This window comes from Ostrea edulis, chromosome 2 (genome assembly GCF_947568905.1).
Source record: "Ostrea edulis chromosome 2, xbOstEdul1.1, whole genome shotgun sequence".
Lineage (NCBI taxonomy): Eukaryota > Metazoa > Mollusca > Bivalvia > Ostreida > Ostreidae > Ostrea > Ostrea edulis.
Genome location: NC_079165.1, coordinates 81,827,540 through 81,845,430, shown reverse-complemented (window position 1 = coordinate 81,845,430; position 17,891 = coordinate 81,827,540). Strand labels below are relative to the sequence as shown.

The following is a 17,891-nucleotide window of genomic DNA, read 5'->3' as shown; positions in this document are numbered from 1 at the left end:
AATTCAAATTCTGTTGTTTATACCAGTATCTACAGTTGGTGTTCTTCAGCTAAGATGTCAAACGGCTCATTATTAAATAAATAAATAAAAGAATACCAGAAAAATCTGTTGGATGAACAGAGGACAGAATCCATTTTTCATATATGGTTAAGTATTAAGTAAAGTGCTGTTTCAATGGGTATCCCCCAGAAAATGCATTTTTCCTAATTTAGAATATTCTGAGTTATAATTGCAGGTGGCTAATCAATTAACAGTGGTGATGAAGAGATAAAAGAAACAGTCTCACAGAGAAAAATTTATTATTGAATAAAACATTTTGATATGAAATGTTGAATCACCTGTTCTTTGCATGCTTACTGTGTGACATGGTCTGACGACCCGAAATCAAATTTGTTTTTGTACCTATATTTTTATGAATTTCAACTAAGTAAAAAGGTTTTACAAGTAATTATCAGTCTGACAAGGTTTTTGACACTTAACCATGAAAATTCATCGTAAAATATGGATATAAACTCATTCTAAATGGTCATGTATTTGGACGTAACTCTTTATTAAATACGTAGCCATATGCGCATCGTAGTTGTCGTAAAATATGTTGTCGTAAACAGAAAGGACGATAATCGAATTGCAAATGAAAATTTAAATTTTCGCCCGTAACAGTTGGACAGAATTTTTACGAGCAAAAAATAATGACAAATCCTGAAAAAAGTGGAAACACCCCACTATTTCTCCATGATGAATAATTGCATTTAGTTTATAAGCTCAAGTCTCAAGATGTTCCATGCAGTTAATTGCCCTCTATTGTTACAGGACTTGCATTTCTTTCATTTGCGTAGAAGACAGAAAATGTTACATCCAACAGCGTGAGCATTTAGAATGGGTTTAAATCCTTATTTTTCGATGAATTTTCATATTTTAGTGTCAAAAACCTTGTCAGACTGTTATATTACCTGTAAAACCCCTCTACCTAGTTGAAATTCATAAAAGTATAGGTACAAAAACAAATTTGATTTGGGGTCGTCAGACCATGTCACAAAATAAGCATGCAAAGAACAGGTGATTCAACACTTCATATTAAAATATTTTATTCAATAATAAACTTCTCTCTGTGAGACTGTTTCTTTTATCTCTTCATCACCACTGTTAATTGATTAACCACCTGCAATTATAACTCAGAATATTCTAAATTAGGGGGAAAATGCATTTTGGGGGATAGCCATTGAAACAGCACTTTACTGAATACTTAGCCAAATATATGCTCGCCAAACACTCGGCATTTAGCAGTGAGAGTCACAGGTCTTTCGGATATGACCTCCAATGTCGCGGCAGGTTTTAACATGTTAAGGAACCCTCACTACTACGGTCTTGGAGTCAGAGTACAAAGCATAAGTATTTCACCCACAGCTGGTGACGTCTCAATATGAGCGAAAATTCCTCACGGGATGTAAAACAAACTACTTCGTAAGAAAAGAAAAAATGCTGAACCTGGACCACTTCAAAAATTACGAAGTCTTCCGTGGTGTTACTGACTTCCATGCTGGCTGGAAAACTGACCGTATTTGGCTATGAGTGGAAGGTGCATTGCTGTTAAAACAAGAAAAGGCATTTTGGTGCAGTTCTTTTTCTTTCTTTCTGTGCAATACAAGGTACATGTATCTGGTCTGACAAAACCTTGTCCGGTCTGACAGAACCTTTAGCTCTGCCAGACCAAATGTCTGACGGTGATTTTAAAATTTCGACAACTCTGTTAAAGTCTACTTGTATCCAAAAAATTGCAACCACGAAGTGTTCTATGTTATCATCAAATTGAGATTTAATTTTGAGAGGAAGCATTGTATTGTATTGTTACTAGGGTCTGAATAAAGTGTGGGGTAAGAAGTTGGCAGAGGCCAAGAAGTCGGGAGATGCAGCAGAGATTAAGAAGGCCAATGGTATGGTTGTCCTCTACGACTCGCTACAGCTGGCTCACAAGTGTATCCTCAACTCCTTTTATGGATATGTCATGAGAAAGGGGTAAGATGTCAGAAGAATCGACACAGAACACCACGGGCTATATACTATTAGTTCAGGGGTCGAAATTAACCTTTTCTACCACAGGCTAATTTTAGCCTGTGGGTAAAAAATCCACAGGCTAAAATGAAAACCTACAAGCTAAAATAAAAATAATGAAAAGTGCTCTTTTTATATACAGTGGAGCCTCGTTAATCTGGACACTTTGGTTCCCAGCAAAATCGTCCGGATAAATGAAGCGTCCGGATAATTGAATCGCATATTTTCTAACTTTGCATAAGTAACCAATATGTGCCTACTTTATTGATGCATAGTGAATTAAACACATTCTATCATTGGATTTAACCATTTGCATTAGTAAATAAATTATGATAATGTTAACATTTACATGTATTTCAAAGCACTAAAATTTAATGTACGTGTTCAGTGTATTTGCCTGTGCTTACATTGTACATACATATGACCCCTAAAAAATATATACATAACTGTGTACCGTATGCACTAAAACAAATAATGAAGCACTTTATGTAACTATAAGTAATTAAATCATTAGTAACTAACATAATCATTTACATTTCAAACATTTCATCACACTTTTACTTCTTAAAGAGGCCGGTAATTTCCATCTGTCACGATTCACGGGTTCGGCGGTCTGTTAAAACAATCTTCATCGTCCAAAGTTGATATAAGAATTTCGTGATTATCATGTCAGTTGACAACATTCTTTAACCAAAATTCAATCTGCCAGACTTTATATTTCTTATTCTTTAATTATCCAAGACAATATCAGGAGAACAAAATCATTTAAGCTCGTAATATCAAGACCTACTACTGCTTTGATCTAGTCACGCGCACCTATTATTTTCATGATGCGATAATAACGGAACAAAACTCGGGTGAAATTAACATTACAGGTACATACAGAATTTAATTGTCATTTTCCTTAAAATGGTAATTTTCTCACTTCTACGCAGAGTTTAAAATTTCGAAAGCAATAAAGCTCTACAACATCGTAAGAAGAATCAATCGTACACAGGTACATTCTACATGCGCGACATTCTAAATGTTAAAAAATCATACTATATATACATGTGCATGAACATACATGTATATTTCACGCCAATCAACAGAATAAAATCCAGAATCTAGAAGTATAATCTACACTCTTTAGATTTGAATAAGCCGATATGAATTTACAAATCAGTACAACTGATACGTGTAGCAGTTAAAAAAATTATCATTACGTCATGATGTTTAATTTATTAATACTATTAGGGTATTGATCAAGACTATAAAATAATATGCTACAGATTTATTTACAAAATTCAACACTACACGTAATAAAGATCTTATGTGCGAAAATTGGCAATACAACGTCTCGATTGGCACGTGCTATCTAACGGACTTATCATCACACACCACCTAATTGGAGGGAGGTGTTGACAGGGTACAGGTAATCGCTTCAATTAGACAGTTTGGCTTGTTTTCTTTATAATTTACACCTTGCTAAAATTGTCCGACACAGACCTTCCCTACTCAAAATTACCGTCCGGATTAACGGTACAATTTTCAATGCATTATAACGTTTTGTAGTAAAAAGTGACCGTCCGGATCCGGAACGCGAATTTCCGGATTAATGATGCAAAATAATGTATAAAAATTCCGTTCCCTAGAAAAATCGTCCGGAAGGTGAAGCGTCCGGATTAATGGCGTCTGGATTACCGAGGCTCCACTGTATATATTTTTTTTCAATCAATGATTTTCCCCATCATTACTGAGCCTAGTGAGTCAACAGGCAGCGTTTGGACAAGACACTAAGTTACGTAAGTCATATGGTGCAATGTCTAGGTCTCTTGATTATCGCACCTCTAGCAGTCTAATCCACAACTTGTTTACCGCAGGTCTAGATCCAGTCTTCCAATTTCATGCCACATCAGGGTTGTCACTAGTGATTTTTTAAAGCGAATACAGGACTCATGGTTTTATAAGCAGCACGATCACGAGTCCTATGACTTTTTAGATAATCGTTTACGCGGTGAGAAATGCACCCGTGTCGTCACTACAACCCGACCTCAATATGACAATAAATTTAGATAGAACATTCTCATGATTCTGATAAAAATAACTACCAGAAGACTTGGTAAAACATAGACTCCGATATTTTTTGTAGATAAATGAATAACAAAAACATCATACTTGGAATTATTCAATTTAATCACCCCTATAGGTGAACAGGACTCGTGGCACATGTCGATATGCGATGTCCGATCTCTAAAGCATTTGTTTGACTCCGAGTTTCTTAAAAAATCATAAAAGAAAAATCCGGATAAAAACGGTTATTGAAATCGGTCGTTCATGTAAGCGTTTGTATGATTCAGAGTGCAAGTTTGAGAAAGGCGAATAGCGCATCACCGTATAAAACGGATACGATACGATCATGGTTTGTAAATCACCACTCGCTAAGATTTTCGAGTGTCCATTATTTTTACTCGCTATTTTTCAAATGTACTCGCATTTTGCGAGTATTTCTCGCTAATTTCGAGCCCTGTAGTTATACAGTCAGTTTGGGACATATTACAGGGTCATCCTGGGTGTGAAATGGAAATCCGTATTGGGTGAGGCGTAGGGGTGTGTATTGCTCAAGATTTTCCAATACGATACAATATTTTCTGATGCGATATCTGATATATTGGATATACAAGGTAGTTAAGCATTTTCTGAAGTAAAATATCAAAATTAAATAAAAAAATGAAGTGGTTTAATATCTTTTATTTCATAACAAAACAAACAATGACAATTAAAGTCTGAGGAAACTCCAATGTCCCATTGTAAAAGTGGGGATTAAAGTCGGAGAAATCTCCGATGTGTCACAATTTAAAAACGGGGATTGAAGTCTGAGGAAACTCCAATTTCACAATGAAAAAGCGGGGATTGAAGTCTGAGGAATCTCCAATGCCACAATAAAAAAGCGGGGATTAAAGTCTGAGGAATCGTGTTCCTGTTAGAAGCCATTTTTAAATTATGAACTTCGATCCCGACTATTAAAAAGGCTATTTTTAACCCCGACATTATATCTTATCGTCGAAACACTATCGTATATCGCTGGACAGGCATGTACCAGTACATTTCGATATATTGATTCACCCCTAGTGAGGTGTTTTACATCTTGGATGACTCCACATTTTATTATGTTCAAATTGACTGTGTAACAAATTTATTCCGCTGAAGATGTTTAGAATTTTCATTTTTTTTAAAAAAATTTTTTTTAGATTTCAGTAATATCTTTGATCGATAGTATTCAATTATAAGATAGAATTCCAAATACATGTATCACATTGAAAATCTCATAATCACAATATCAAAACATGACAGTTAAAAATATGAACAATAACATTAAATAAACAAATCGTGTATGTTGAAACTGAATGCAGACATACATCAAAAGCTGTCATACAATATACCCCTGCACAGAGATGTTGTATTTCGGGGCTTCATTGGATTCATAAGCGACGTCACAGTTGCCAAACTCTCTGAACGGAGACAGTATATTGAAAATTTTGGGGCGACATGTGATTCATTAGTGACGTCACAGTTGCCAAACTAATACACCCTCCGTACGGAGACATAATATTAAAAATTTCAGGGCACCATGTGATTAGCTTTTATCCAATCAATTATCTACAAATTTGTCTGAAGGGATAAAATCAAATATCTGTATTGCGAAGTCAGAGGGTCTTCAACAAAACTTACGAGTAAGAAATCATGTTGTCTACCGTTATTTCTCATTGAGTAATAAGTAATTAAAGTAGTAAATATATTGCAATACATTCAAAGCAAAAATGTTATGTTTCTTTTACCTATGAAACATTTCATCATTCATATAGATGAATTTTTAAGAAAAAATACGATCCAGGCTTTTCTAAGATGTCTTTCTCTGGTGTTGACTCGAAAAGTCTGCCATGAATTATCTCTGTTAATGATATGGATTGTATTGTTACTGTGTATGCATTATTGCTTTCATGACTGTTAAATTCAAGTTCACTATGAAAATCTTGGCATCATTATACCCCCCGCGAACAAAGTTCAGGGGGGTATATAGGAATCACTCTGTCTGTCTGTGCAGATTTGTGTCCGGGCCATAACTTCTTTGTTCTTTGACATAGGCATACCATATTTGGCACACAGGTGGATCACCATGAGAGGATGTGTCAAGTACCTTCATGATCTCCATATGACCTTGACCTCAAGGTCAAAATGAAAGGTTTTTGTCCGTCTGTCTGTTAACTTTTTCGTGTCCGACCCGTAACTTAAATACTACAAGGCCTAGAATCATCATACTTTGTCTGTAGATACATCTTGGGTAGAAGGTGTGTCGCACATTAAAACCAGGTCACTGTGACTTTTCATTAAGAAGATATCCGTCTGTCCGTCCGTCTGTTAGCTTTTTCGTGTCCGACCCGTAACTTAAATACTACAAGGCCTAGAATCATCAAACTCTGTCTGTAGATACATCTTGGGTAGAAGGTGTGTCGCACATTAAAACCAGGTCACTGTGACTTTTCATTAAGAAGATATGGCCATATATGGCAAAAACTTGTCCGGCTCATAACTTGAAAACTATTAGACCTAGAATCACCAAAATTGGTCAACTAATGCATCTTAGGTAGAAGGTGTGTCGCATCCTACTTTAAGGTCACTGTGACATTTAATTAAGGTGATATAATAAAAAAAATGTTCTAATGGGTACAATCTATACTGTTAACAATATGTGACGGGCGTATCGTGCCGTGGCAGTGCACTTTATTTACAATGGATTTGTGTCCGGGCCATAACTTCTTTGTTCTTTGACATAGGCATACCATATTTGACACATGAGTGTATCACCATGAGACGATGTGTCGGGTACCTTCATGACCTTGACCTCAAGGTCAAAATTAAAGGTTTTTACAATGGATTCGTGTCGGGGCCATGACTTCTTTGTTCTTTGACATAGGCATACCATATTTGACACATAAGTATATCACCATGAGACGATGTGTCGGGTACCTTCATGACCTCTATATGACCTTGAACTTTGACCTCAAGGTCAAAATTGATTATAGGGTTTTGACAATCATACCATAAAACATGGGTGTATCACCATGAGACTATGTGTCATGTACATTCATGACCTCATTATGACCTTGACCTTTATCTCAAGGTCAAAATTATAGGTTTATACCATGGATTTGTGTTTGGACTGTATCTTCCATCTACAAAGGCATACCATATTTTGACACTCAGGAAAGAGGTAATTTATACCTATTAACAACACCCTTTGGGAGATTGGGTTAAGGGGGGGGGGGGGGGATTCTTAGTGAGCATTGCTCACAGTACCTCTTGTTGATTTTAATTGAGAGGAAGGGAAGGGGGCAAGTTTTCATGGTTTACAGATTTTTTTCGCTTTACAGTCAAACCTGTATTAAGAGACCGTCCAACGGAGAATGGAAAAAAGGTCACATATGACAGGTGGTCTCTTAATACAGGTTGCCTATTTTCCGCAGTTAATGGATAAAATTTCGCAAATAATTTGTACAATGGAGAAAATGACTACATGTATTTGGAATTTATCATTAAGAATATCAAGTGCGGTTTTAATAGTTGTAAAATAAAATTAAATACACTGTAATTAAAAATCTAGAATACAATGGGTTGTATCATAATTTTTTATTCATCAAAAATTACATTTAATCTGTTTAAGAAGGATAAATTTTCTAAAACTTATAAATACTTTGTTTTAAAGGGTATTTATGTATAGCCTACTTGTACAGTGTAACTAAAAAGTGCAATGCTTGTGGTAAGAAAGCAAATGGTGAAGTGTTGCGTCCCCTTTTGTACAATACATGCTGGAAAAATGTTATTCAATTTGAGAAACATTAAATAAATCACAATATCCATTGTACATGCACAGCAAATCTTTTAAGCTTAGAACTAATGCAGACAATTTTCTTGAACTCGGACGTATCAAATACTCGGGACATGTCGAAGTGAGCCGCTAGTTCAGGTCATTCTGGAAACCTCGAGTATCTCATGCAGGAAAACTGCGAATACTCCGTTTAAAATTTCAGTCCTAAGCACAATATTTACCTGATTTATATCGCAATCAGGCAGATGTTTTACTCTGTTGAACATAATGGTATAACAAGTGGTAGATTTTCATTTCCGATCTAGCCTACCCGGCACTTCTTAAACTTTGTCGAAATTTACACCTTCAAATACACCGGCCTTGATTCCCTGATCCTTTTGATTTTGTTAAACAAACAACAACTCGGGTTTTATTGATTAACCACACACGACACTGAATGTTGACAGCTTGGGTATAATAATTTATTCAGAGGGCCGACTAAACAAGATCATCGCCAAACTGTGCGTATTAAAATGAAAGTGTTAGGGGCGATAATTCCCAGAATAGTCGCGCGTTTGAAAACGAAAGTGTTAGGGGCAATAATTCCCAGAATAGTCGGCTCAACTGAAATCGAAAGTAGTAATCACGTTGTAATCGAAAAATGTACAGTCGTTAAATAGAGGTAAAATTTTGTGAAAATACACAAAAAGGTTGTAAAAATCATGGTCATTGGTCGCGTCAGACAGGTGGTCGTTTAATACAGGTACAAAATATAGAGTAACGTCTTGGGGGGGAACTTTTTATGGTCACATACAACAGTGAGTCGCTTAATACAGTGGGTCGCTATGGCAGTTTTGACTGTAGTTTATAGTTCACCTGAGCTGTAATCCCTTTTTCTTTAGAACCACCGGACCAATTTCAATTAAACTTGTTACAAAGCATCCTTGGGCAAAGCGGATTCAAAATTGATCAAATGAAAGGCCTTGTCTTTTCCAAGGGAGGGAATCAAAAAAAGATTTAAAATCTTCATACACTTTTAACCACTGGACTAGAAGAATAAATTTGAACTTATGTGAAACCTTCTTGACTTAGTGTAGATTCTAAATTGTCCAAAGATAGGATGGGGCCACAAAAGTTTCACATATGAATATATAGAAAGTCATTTTCAAAAAAATCTTTTTAAGAACAGCAAAACCATGATCAGTCATTTTAATACGCAAGCATCCTCAGTTAGTGTAGATTTAGTTTCGGCAAATCATCACCCCAGGGGGTAGGATGTGGCCAAAATCTGAAACCAGAGTTACTGTAGGTGTGTGTTTGAGGACATAATATAGTCACAAATTGCATGAAAACTGAACCCTCACAGAAGATTTACAGAAACCAGTGAAAGCAGTCATCCTTTCTTTTCATTGCAAGTTTATTGGATTCAGAAAAAGAAACCCAAGTACATATAGATTAATTGTTATTGCATATTGATGTAGTGGCAGATATGTAGCATATTGATGTAGTGGCAGATATGTAGCATATTGATGTAGAGGCAGATATGTAGCATATTGATGTAGTGGCAGATATGTAGATTAATTGTTAGTGCATATTGATGTAGTTGCAGATATGTAGATTAATTGTTAGTGCATATTGATGTAGTGGCAGATTTGTAGATTAATTGTTAGTGCATATTGATGTAGTGGCAGATTGGTAAGTAGTATCTATGTCTGTTACAGGGCTAGATGGTACAGCATGGAGATGGCAGGAGTTGTCTGCTACACAGGAGCCCACATCATCACCAAGGCCAGGGAAATTGTGGAGCAAATAGGGTAATTCATTATTATCATCAATGCCAGGGAAATTGTGGAGCAAATAGGGTAATTCATTGTTATCATCAAGGCCAGGGAAATTGTGGAACAAATAGGGTAATTCATTGTTATCACCAAGGCCAGGGAAATTGTGGAACAAATAGGGTAATTCATTGTTATCACCAAGGCCAGGGAAATTGTGGAGCAAATAGGGTACATTCATTGTTATCATCAAGGCCAGGGAAATTGTGGAACCAATAGGATATCGTCATTTTCAGTAATAAGGTTGATATTTTTTGCTATTTCCTTAACTTACTCTATATCTTATCAAATCTGTCTAAGAAATTGCATCAGAAGATTTAAAAAAAATTGCTTTTTAAGACCATCTAAATGGTTCACAAAGAAGTGGATAAAAATAAGAAAAAAAGAAAGAAAGATAAAATGCAGAATTTTAGAAATGAGTGGGATCTAGATCTCAGACTTGTACCCTTTATTACATGTATTTTAGATAAATATGTTGCATACAAATTATTTAAATGAAAGAATAACAAACTATTTAATTGTCTCTATCAATTTTACTGGGCTTGTTGAAAATAGCCTATACATAAAAACCAACATTGCAGATGAGAAACAGTAAACAAATTCTAAATAGGCAATGCTTAAAGTTTGATTAGCAGAGTGTTAATTTTAATTACCGTATCTTCATATTGAATGGCCTGTATCGATGCTTTCTGAAACATCTGTTAGATTTATACTGATGAATGTTCCACTTAAAACAATACCCATGTCCTATTGACTTCATAATAGCACTAGAAATGGCTGTTAAAGCATTCGTCCTATCTGTTAAATTGACCAATTGAAGAATTTGTCTCAGAAAATGGCTAAAAATAGACCTATCACCCTATACTCCACATTGAAAATTTAACAATCAAGTTATCATCAAAGCCAGAGAAATTGTGGAACAAATGATGGTATCAAAATTAATGAAAATAGAAATTTGATTTACTTTCAAATGTATAAAAATAAAAATTTGATGGAGAAGAAACACAAGCATAATACATTTGCACTGTATATGTAATGTAATTGATTGCTTAAGTGATATACCAAAAAAATGCGCATAGATTGTGAAAAGTGCTTTTGGCATTGAATGCATTTTGTGAAGTATATTTGAGCACATTCAGTTTGGTAAAGAAGAGAAAGTGTTTAAAAATCTGTCAAATTTCAGCCGCCCATTAGAGTTGGACACAGATGGCATTTGGTGTGTTTTGCCAGCCACATTTCCAGAGAACTATGTGGTGAAATCGACTAATGCAAAGAAACCCAAAGTGACCGTGTCTTATCCAGGAGCCATGCTCAACATCATGGTCAAGGTGATTGTACTCTCCTTGTACTTGTCCACTTTATAGGTCACCTGAGTCACTCGGCTGACCTATTGCTATCTGTTTTCTCCTGAGTCACTCGGCTGACCTATTGCTATCTGTTTTCACCTGAGTCACTCGGCTGACCTATTGCTATCTGTTTTCACCTGAGTCACTCGGCTGACCTATTGCTATCTGTTTTCACCTGAGTCACTCGGGTGACCTATTGCTATCTGTTTTCACCTGAGTCACTCGGCTGACCTATTGCTATCTGTTTTCACCTGAGTCACTCGGCTGACCTATTGCTATCTGTTTTCACCTGAGTCACTCGGCTGACCTATTGCTATCTGTTTTCGTTATGTGTCGTTAGTCATTCGTTTTGCTTCGGTTGTAAACTTTGGAACTTTTTCAGCTTCTTCTCTCGAACAGCTGAACTAATTTGGTATATAACATCAAGGGGAACAAAAATTTGTGATTTTCATGGTCTCTGCTAAAAGGGCCCAAGAGATGTATCCAAAACCATCAAAATTAAAGAAATCTTAGAAAATCTTCTTTCCTCAAGCATTCAAACTATTGGCATGATTATAATCAGCATTGAGCCCTCTGAAATTCATGATCCTTGGGTTCAGGCCCTAGGGTAGGCTTTTTAGCATAATATTGTAGGTGCTTTAGGGTAATTATGTTGATTAGATAAAGTCCTATACAAATTCAATAGGGTTAAGTTGGTCATGTATTGAAAATGCATTATGTCTTAGAAAATCTTCTGTTGGCAAAATGTTTGTATGATTATGATAGGCATCGAGCCCTCTTCAAAAATTGTGAAATTCATGATTCCATGGTTCATGTCTCGGGGTAGGACTTAGTTGATCATATACTGAAAATGCGACATCTTAGAAAAGGCGACAAAATGTATGCATGATTATAATAAGCATTGAGCCTTATCCAAAACTGTGAAATTTATTACCCCTGGGTTCATGTACCAGGGTGGGTCTAGATTGGTCATATACTTTCTATTATGAAAATCCAGTAGAAAATCATCTTTACTGCTTAGCATCAAGCAGAAAAACTATTATTATAATAAGCATTGTGAAATATATGACCCCTAGGGTTCAGGTTGCAGGTTGGAGCTAAGTTGATCATATGTTTTAAAATACAATATTTTAGAAATCCTCTTTTACCCTTAGAAATCAAGCAGTCAAACTGTTTGCATGATTATAGTGAAATATGTGACTCTTAACTTCATGGTTCAGGCCCTAGGAAGGGGCTTAATTGATCATCTGTTGAAAATGCAGTACATTTTAGAAAATCGTAATTATTCCAGGACGTATTGAGCACTATTACCTCAAACCATTCTGCATTTCTTCATAAAAATGATAGTTAAAACAAAAATCTTTAAATTGTGTACTTTTGAAAAAAGAATTCATGGTTTGGTGAGTTGCATTTGATCTTTTAGAACTCAAATAGAAAAATGTGTTTCACTGTGATGCGATAAAACTTACTCTCCAATAAAAGAAGTGTAAATTATTTATTGGGTATGATAAGTTGCCAATATTTTATCGTTTAGTACAAAGTATAAAAATCGAGAAGTATGAAAAGCACACAGGTAACAGTGATTTTTGCGCACTAAAAAATTTTCATATCAGGTGACCATTAAGTCCCATAGGCCTCTTGTAATCATGAGAATTTATGCATGGTTTCATTAAGTGACCCATGTAAATCACTAATTCAGAAGTCTTGCTGATATTTCTGTTTTCCAATATTTCTGCTAATGAGTTGATGTGGAAAAGCTTTATGATTCCAGATTCTCTGGATTTTACTTGGAGAGATGATCTCTTGGCTGTGTATCGTTGTTTACACTTAGTAAATGGTTTAAAACCTAGAGGTTATAAACCTTGTTTATACCCACAAGTCAAAGCTTTAAAAACCATAGGAAAGATAATCATTAGCAAAGAACACATGAAAGATGTTTGATATTAATCATTATATCATTGAATAGTGTTTGATATTAATCATTATATCACTAAATAATGTTTGATATAAAATCATTATATCATTGAATAGTGTTTGATATTAATCATTATATCATTGAATAGTGTTTGATATTAATCATTATATCATTGAATAGTGTTTGATATTAATCATTATATCATTGAATAGTGTTTGATATTATATCATTGACTAGTGTTTGATATAAAATCATTATATCATTGAATAGTGTTTGATATAAAATCATTATATCATTGAATAGTGTTTGATATAAAATCATTATATCATTGAATAGTGTTTGATATTAATCATTATATCATTGAATAGTGTTTGATATTATATCATTGAATAGTGTTTGATATTAAATCATTATATCATTGAATAATGTTTGATATAAAATCATTATATTATTGAATAGTGTTTGATATTAAATCATTGTATATCATTGAATAGTGTTTGATATAAAATCATTATATCATTGAATAATGTTTGATATTAATCATTATATCATTGAATAATGTTTGATATTAATCATTATATCATTGAATAGTGTTTGATATTAATCATTATATCATTGAATAGTGTTTGATATTATATCATTGAATAGTGTTTGATATTAAATCATTGTATATCATTGAATAATGTTTGATATAAAATCATTATATCATTGAATAGTGTTTGATATTAAATCATTGTATATCATTGAATAGTGTTTGATATAAAATCATTATATCATTGAATAATGTTTGATATTAATCATTATATCATTGAATAATGTTTGATATTAATCACTATATCATTGAATAGTGTTTGATATTAATCATTATATCATTGAATAGTGGTTGATACTAATCATTATATCATTGAATAGTGAATCATGACAGTTTACATGTAAAGATCACAAATATATGATTCAATGAATTTGAACAGTTGACGTTACAATGTAAGTGTTGTTTGGATGTAAGCAACAGTTTACAATGTAAGTGTTGTTTGGATGTAAGCAACAGTTTACAATGTAAGTGTTGTTTGGATGTAAGCAACAGTTTACAATGTAAGTGTTGTTTGGATGTAAGCAACAGTTTACAATGTAAGTGTTGTTTGGATGTAAGCAACAGTTTACAATGTAAGTGTTGTTTGGATGTAAGCAACAGTTTACAATGTAAGTGTTGTTTGGATGTAAGCAACAGTTTACAATGTATGTGTTGTTTGGATGTAAGCAGATCAGTTTCTTAACATTGTGATTGATTCTTCTCCAACTGAAAATAATTCTTCTTGAAATTAAGTAATCTGTACATGCAAAAAAGACCCATAACTGAGTAGTAGAGAGCAAATGAAGGAAATGTTTCCATTTGTTCATGGTAGGATCTGTTCACTAACGACCAATACCAGGAGCTGGAAGATGCCAGAGCACTGAAATACTCAGTGCGCAGTGAAAACTCCATCTTCTTTGAGGTAGATGGTCCATATCTTGCTATGATTTTGCCTGCTTCGAAGGAAGAGGGAAAGAAACTGAAGAAGAGATATGCTGTGTTCAATTTTGATGGATCACTAGCGGAGCTGAAGGTAACTTTGCACAATCTTCGCTTCATACAGGGGTTTCCCTGCCTTGTTGTTGGGGGTCCAGTTGCAGGACCCATTCCCAATCCAAAAATGACCAATATTTTCACAATTTTTATCTTTTTATCCTCAATCAAGTGTTCTTAAAATTTCATGCTTAGAGAGTCAGAAATTATATTATTTTGTTTTCTTGTGCACAATACATATTTTGTTTAAATTTTTGAAATACAGAAGTGTAGCCTCAATTGTATTAAACCAATCAGCATTCCTCTGAATCCTGCTATACAAGGAGCCCCTTGTGGTGCCAGCACATTGGATTGACTAATGTCCTGAATTTTAATGACACATTTTCAATAGATACATGTATATCATATTCCTGGTCAACTACATTATAAATTACTATTTTATAAGAAGTGTGCATTGATATGGGTATATGTTAAAAGTCTATTGTGTACCACATTTTGTTGATTAGATGATTACCTGAGTTGTTAAGTGCATGCTGGTTGTTTACTTGATTAATAATTATAATTAAATCACAAAGATCCAATCAAAACTTAAGGAATTTGGTTTCAATAAGCTTTTGTGCTGGGAGAATGCAGCTATTCGAATTTCCTCAATGATTGTGCATATCAAGAAAAAACAATCCTAAAAATTTCACTTACAGTAATTATGTTTGTTTAATACTCAGGCAAGCACGTCGGAGACATAATAAATGTAAATTAAATTGGATTTATTTTAACTTATGATAATTGGTCAATCAAATGTCAATATTAGTAAACTTTTCTGATAGAAATCAAGGCTTACTAGTTACACAAAAGATGATAATCTATTTAGAAATAAATGTGCTGTGATGTAAATTATTAGAAATAAATGTGCTGTGATGTGAATTATTAGAAATAAATGTGCTGTGATGTGAATTATTAGGGGTTTGAGGTGAAGAGAAGAGGGGAGTTGGAGCTGATCAAGATTTTCCAGTCCTCGGTGTTTGAAGCATTTCTGAAGGGAGTTGCATTGGATGAATGCTATGCAGCTGTTGCTAAAGTGGCAGACTATTGGTTAGATGTACTCTTTAGCAAGGTTAGTGCCAGCCAGTCAGCCACTTGATTTCATAGGCAATGTTGCATGAAAAATGAACTGATAAATTTTTGAAAGAAATTATATGTTGTTGGATGAAAGATGAACTACATCTTATTTTGTTCAAACAGGCAGAAAACATGCCAGATTCTGAATTATTTGAGTTGATTGCGGAGAAGAGAAACATGTCTAGAACTTTAGCAGAGTATGGTGAGCAGAAATCGACATCAATCAGCACAGCTAAACGTCTGGCTGAGGTAAGTAGTGTGTGCTGTAACAGCTAAACGTCTGGCTGAAGTAAGGCTCATACTATGTGTTGTGATGGGCCTTTAAATGTCTGTAGAAGTAAATCCATTAGGCCATCATTAAAAATATTTTTGTTTGATGTACTTTGACCCACATTTTTCAAGGTGGGTCGGTAGGTAGTTTTTTTGTTTTTTGGTGGGTTTTTTTATGTCATGACATTTTCTAATATTTTATTATAATAGGAGAATTTTCTATTTTTCAAGGGAACCCCCCCCCCCCCCCCCCCCCCCCCCCCCCCCAAAAAAAATTCAAATTGCTGAAAAAAATGATCGAGTAGGAGCAGATTTAACATTTAACGGATCGGTTGGAGTACATCAAACAAATCAATTTTTATTTTTGGCCTTAGCTGTTGTGATGGGCCTGTAAGTATCTGTACAAGGAAATTCAGTAGCTGCTCAAAGTTATGACAAGATTCAGCAAACTATTAGACATTAAAAATATGTATTTCAAGAAATATGCAGTGTATGAGCCTTCCCACTTGAAACATATACAACTATCTTTACATTGTTTATGGCGTATTTGATGAAAAATGATTTGTAGCTGTACTAAGGTAGTATTTTGAAAGATTTTCATAAGCTGGGTTGATATTAATTTCTGGGTGAGCAGATTTTCATTTAACTGAGTTGATATTACAGTTTCTGGGTGACCAGATTTTCATTTAACTGAGTTGATATTACAGTTTCTGGGTGACCAGATTTTCATTTAACTGAGTTGATATTACAGTTTCTGGGTGACCAGATTTTCATTTAACAGAGTTGATATTATAGTTTCTGGGTGACCAGATTTTCTTTTAACTGAGTTGATATTACAGTTTCTGGGTGACCAGATTTTCTTTTAACTGAGTTGATATTACAGTTTCTGGGTGACCAGATTTTCATTTAACTGAGTTGATATTACAGTTTCTGGGTGACCAGATTTTCATTTAACTGAGTTGATATTACAGTTTCTGGGTGACCAGATTTTCTTTTAACTGAGTTGATATTACAGTTTCTGGGTGACCAGATTTTCATTTAACAGAGTTGATATTACAGTTTCTGGGTGACCAGATTTTCATTTAACAGAGTTGATATTACAGTTTCTGGGTGAGCAGATTTTCTTTTAACTGAGTTGATATTACAGTTTCTGGGTGACCAGATTTTCTTTTAACTGAGTTGATATTACAGTTTCTAGGTGACCAGATTTTCATTTAACAGTTGATATTACAGTTTCTGGGTGACCAGATTTTCATTTAACAGAGTTGATATTATAGTTTCTGGGTGACCAGATTTTCTTTTAACTGAGTTGATATTACAGTTTCTGGGTGACCAGATTTTCTTTTAACTGAGTTGATATTACAGTTTCTAGGTGACCAGATTTTCTTTTAACTGAGTTGATATTACAGTTTCTGGGTGACCAGATTTTCTTTTAACTGAGTTGATATTACAGTTTCTGGGTGACCAGATTTTCATTTAACTGAGTTGATATTACAGTTTCTGGGTGACCAGATTTTCATTTAACAGAGTTGATATTACAGTTTCTGGGTGACCAGATTTTCATTTAACAGAGTTGATATTATAGTTTCTGGGTGACCAGATTTTCTTTTAACTGAGTTGATATTACAGTTTCTGGGTGACCAGATTTTCATTTAACTGAGTTGATATTACAGTTTCTGGGTGACCAGATTTTCTTTTAACTGAGTTGATATTACAGTTTCTGGGTGACCAGATTTTCATTTAACTGAGTTGATATTACAGTTTCTGGGTGACCAGATTTTCATTTAACAGAGTTGATATTACAGTTTCTGGGTGACCAGATTTTCATTTAACAGAGTTGATATTATAGTTTCTGGGTGACCAGATTTTCTTTTAACTGAGTTGATATTACAGTTTCTGGGTGACCAGATTTTCATTTAACTGAGTTGATATTACAGTTTCTGGGTGACCA

General features: G+C 34.4%; 1 protein-coding gene across 1 annotated transcript in view; it reads left to right on the top strand.

Annotated features, from left to right (window-relative positions):
* The window catches only part of LOC125680554 (DNA polymerase epsilon catalytic subunit A-like), a 117,689-nt gene that overhangs the window by 48,487 nt on the left and 51,311 nt on the right, over positions 1 to 17,891 (top strand). Inside the window, exons 20-25 of the mRNA XM_048920236.2 lie at positions 1,853 to 2,013; positions 9,616 to 9,708; positions 10,913 to 11,057; positions 14,394 to 14,594; positions 15,513 to 15,665; positions 15,794 to 15,919. Of these exons, the coding sequence (XP_048776193.1) occupies positions 1,853 to 2,013; positions 9,616 to 9,708; positions 10,913 to 11,057; positions 14,394 to 14,594; positions 15,513 to 15,665; positions 15,794 to 15,919 (879 nt within the window). The remainder of the gene's footprint in view (positions 1 to 1,852; positions 2,014 to 9,615; positions 9,709 to 10,912; positions 11,058 to 14,393; positions 14,595 to 15,512; positions 15,666 to 15,793; positions 15,920 to 17,891) is intronic.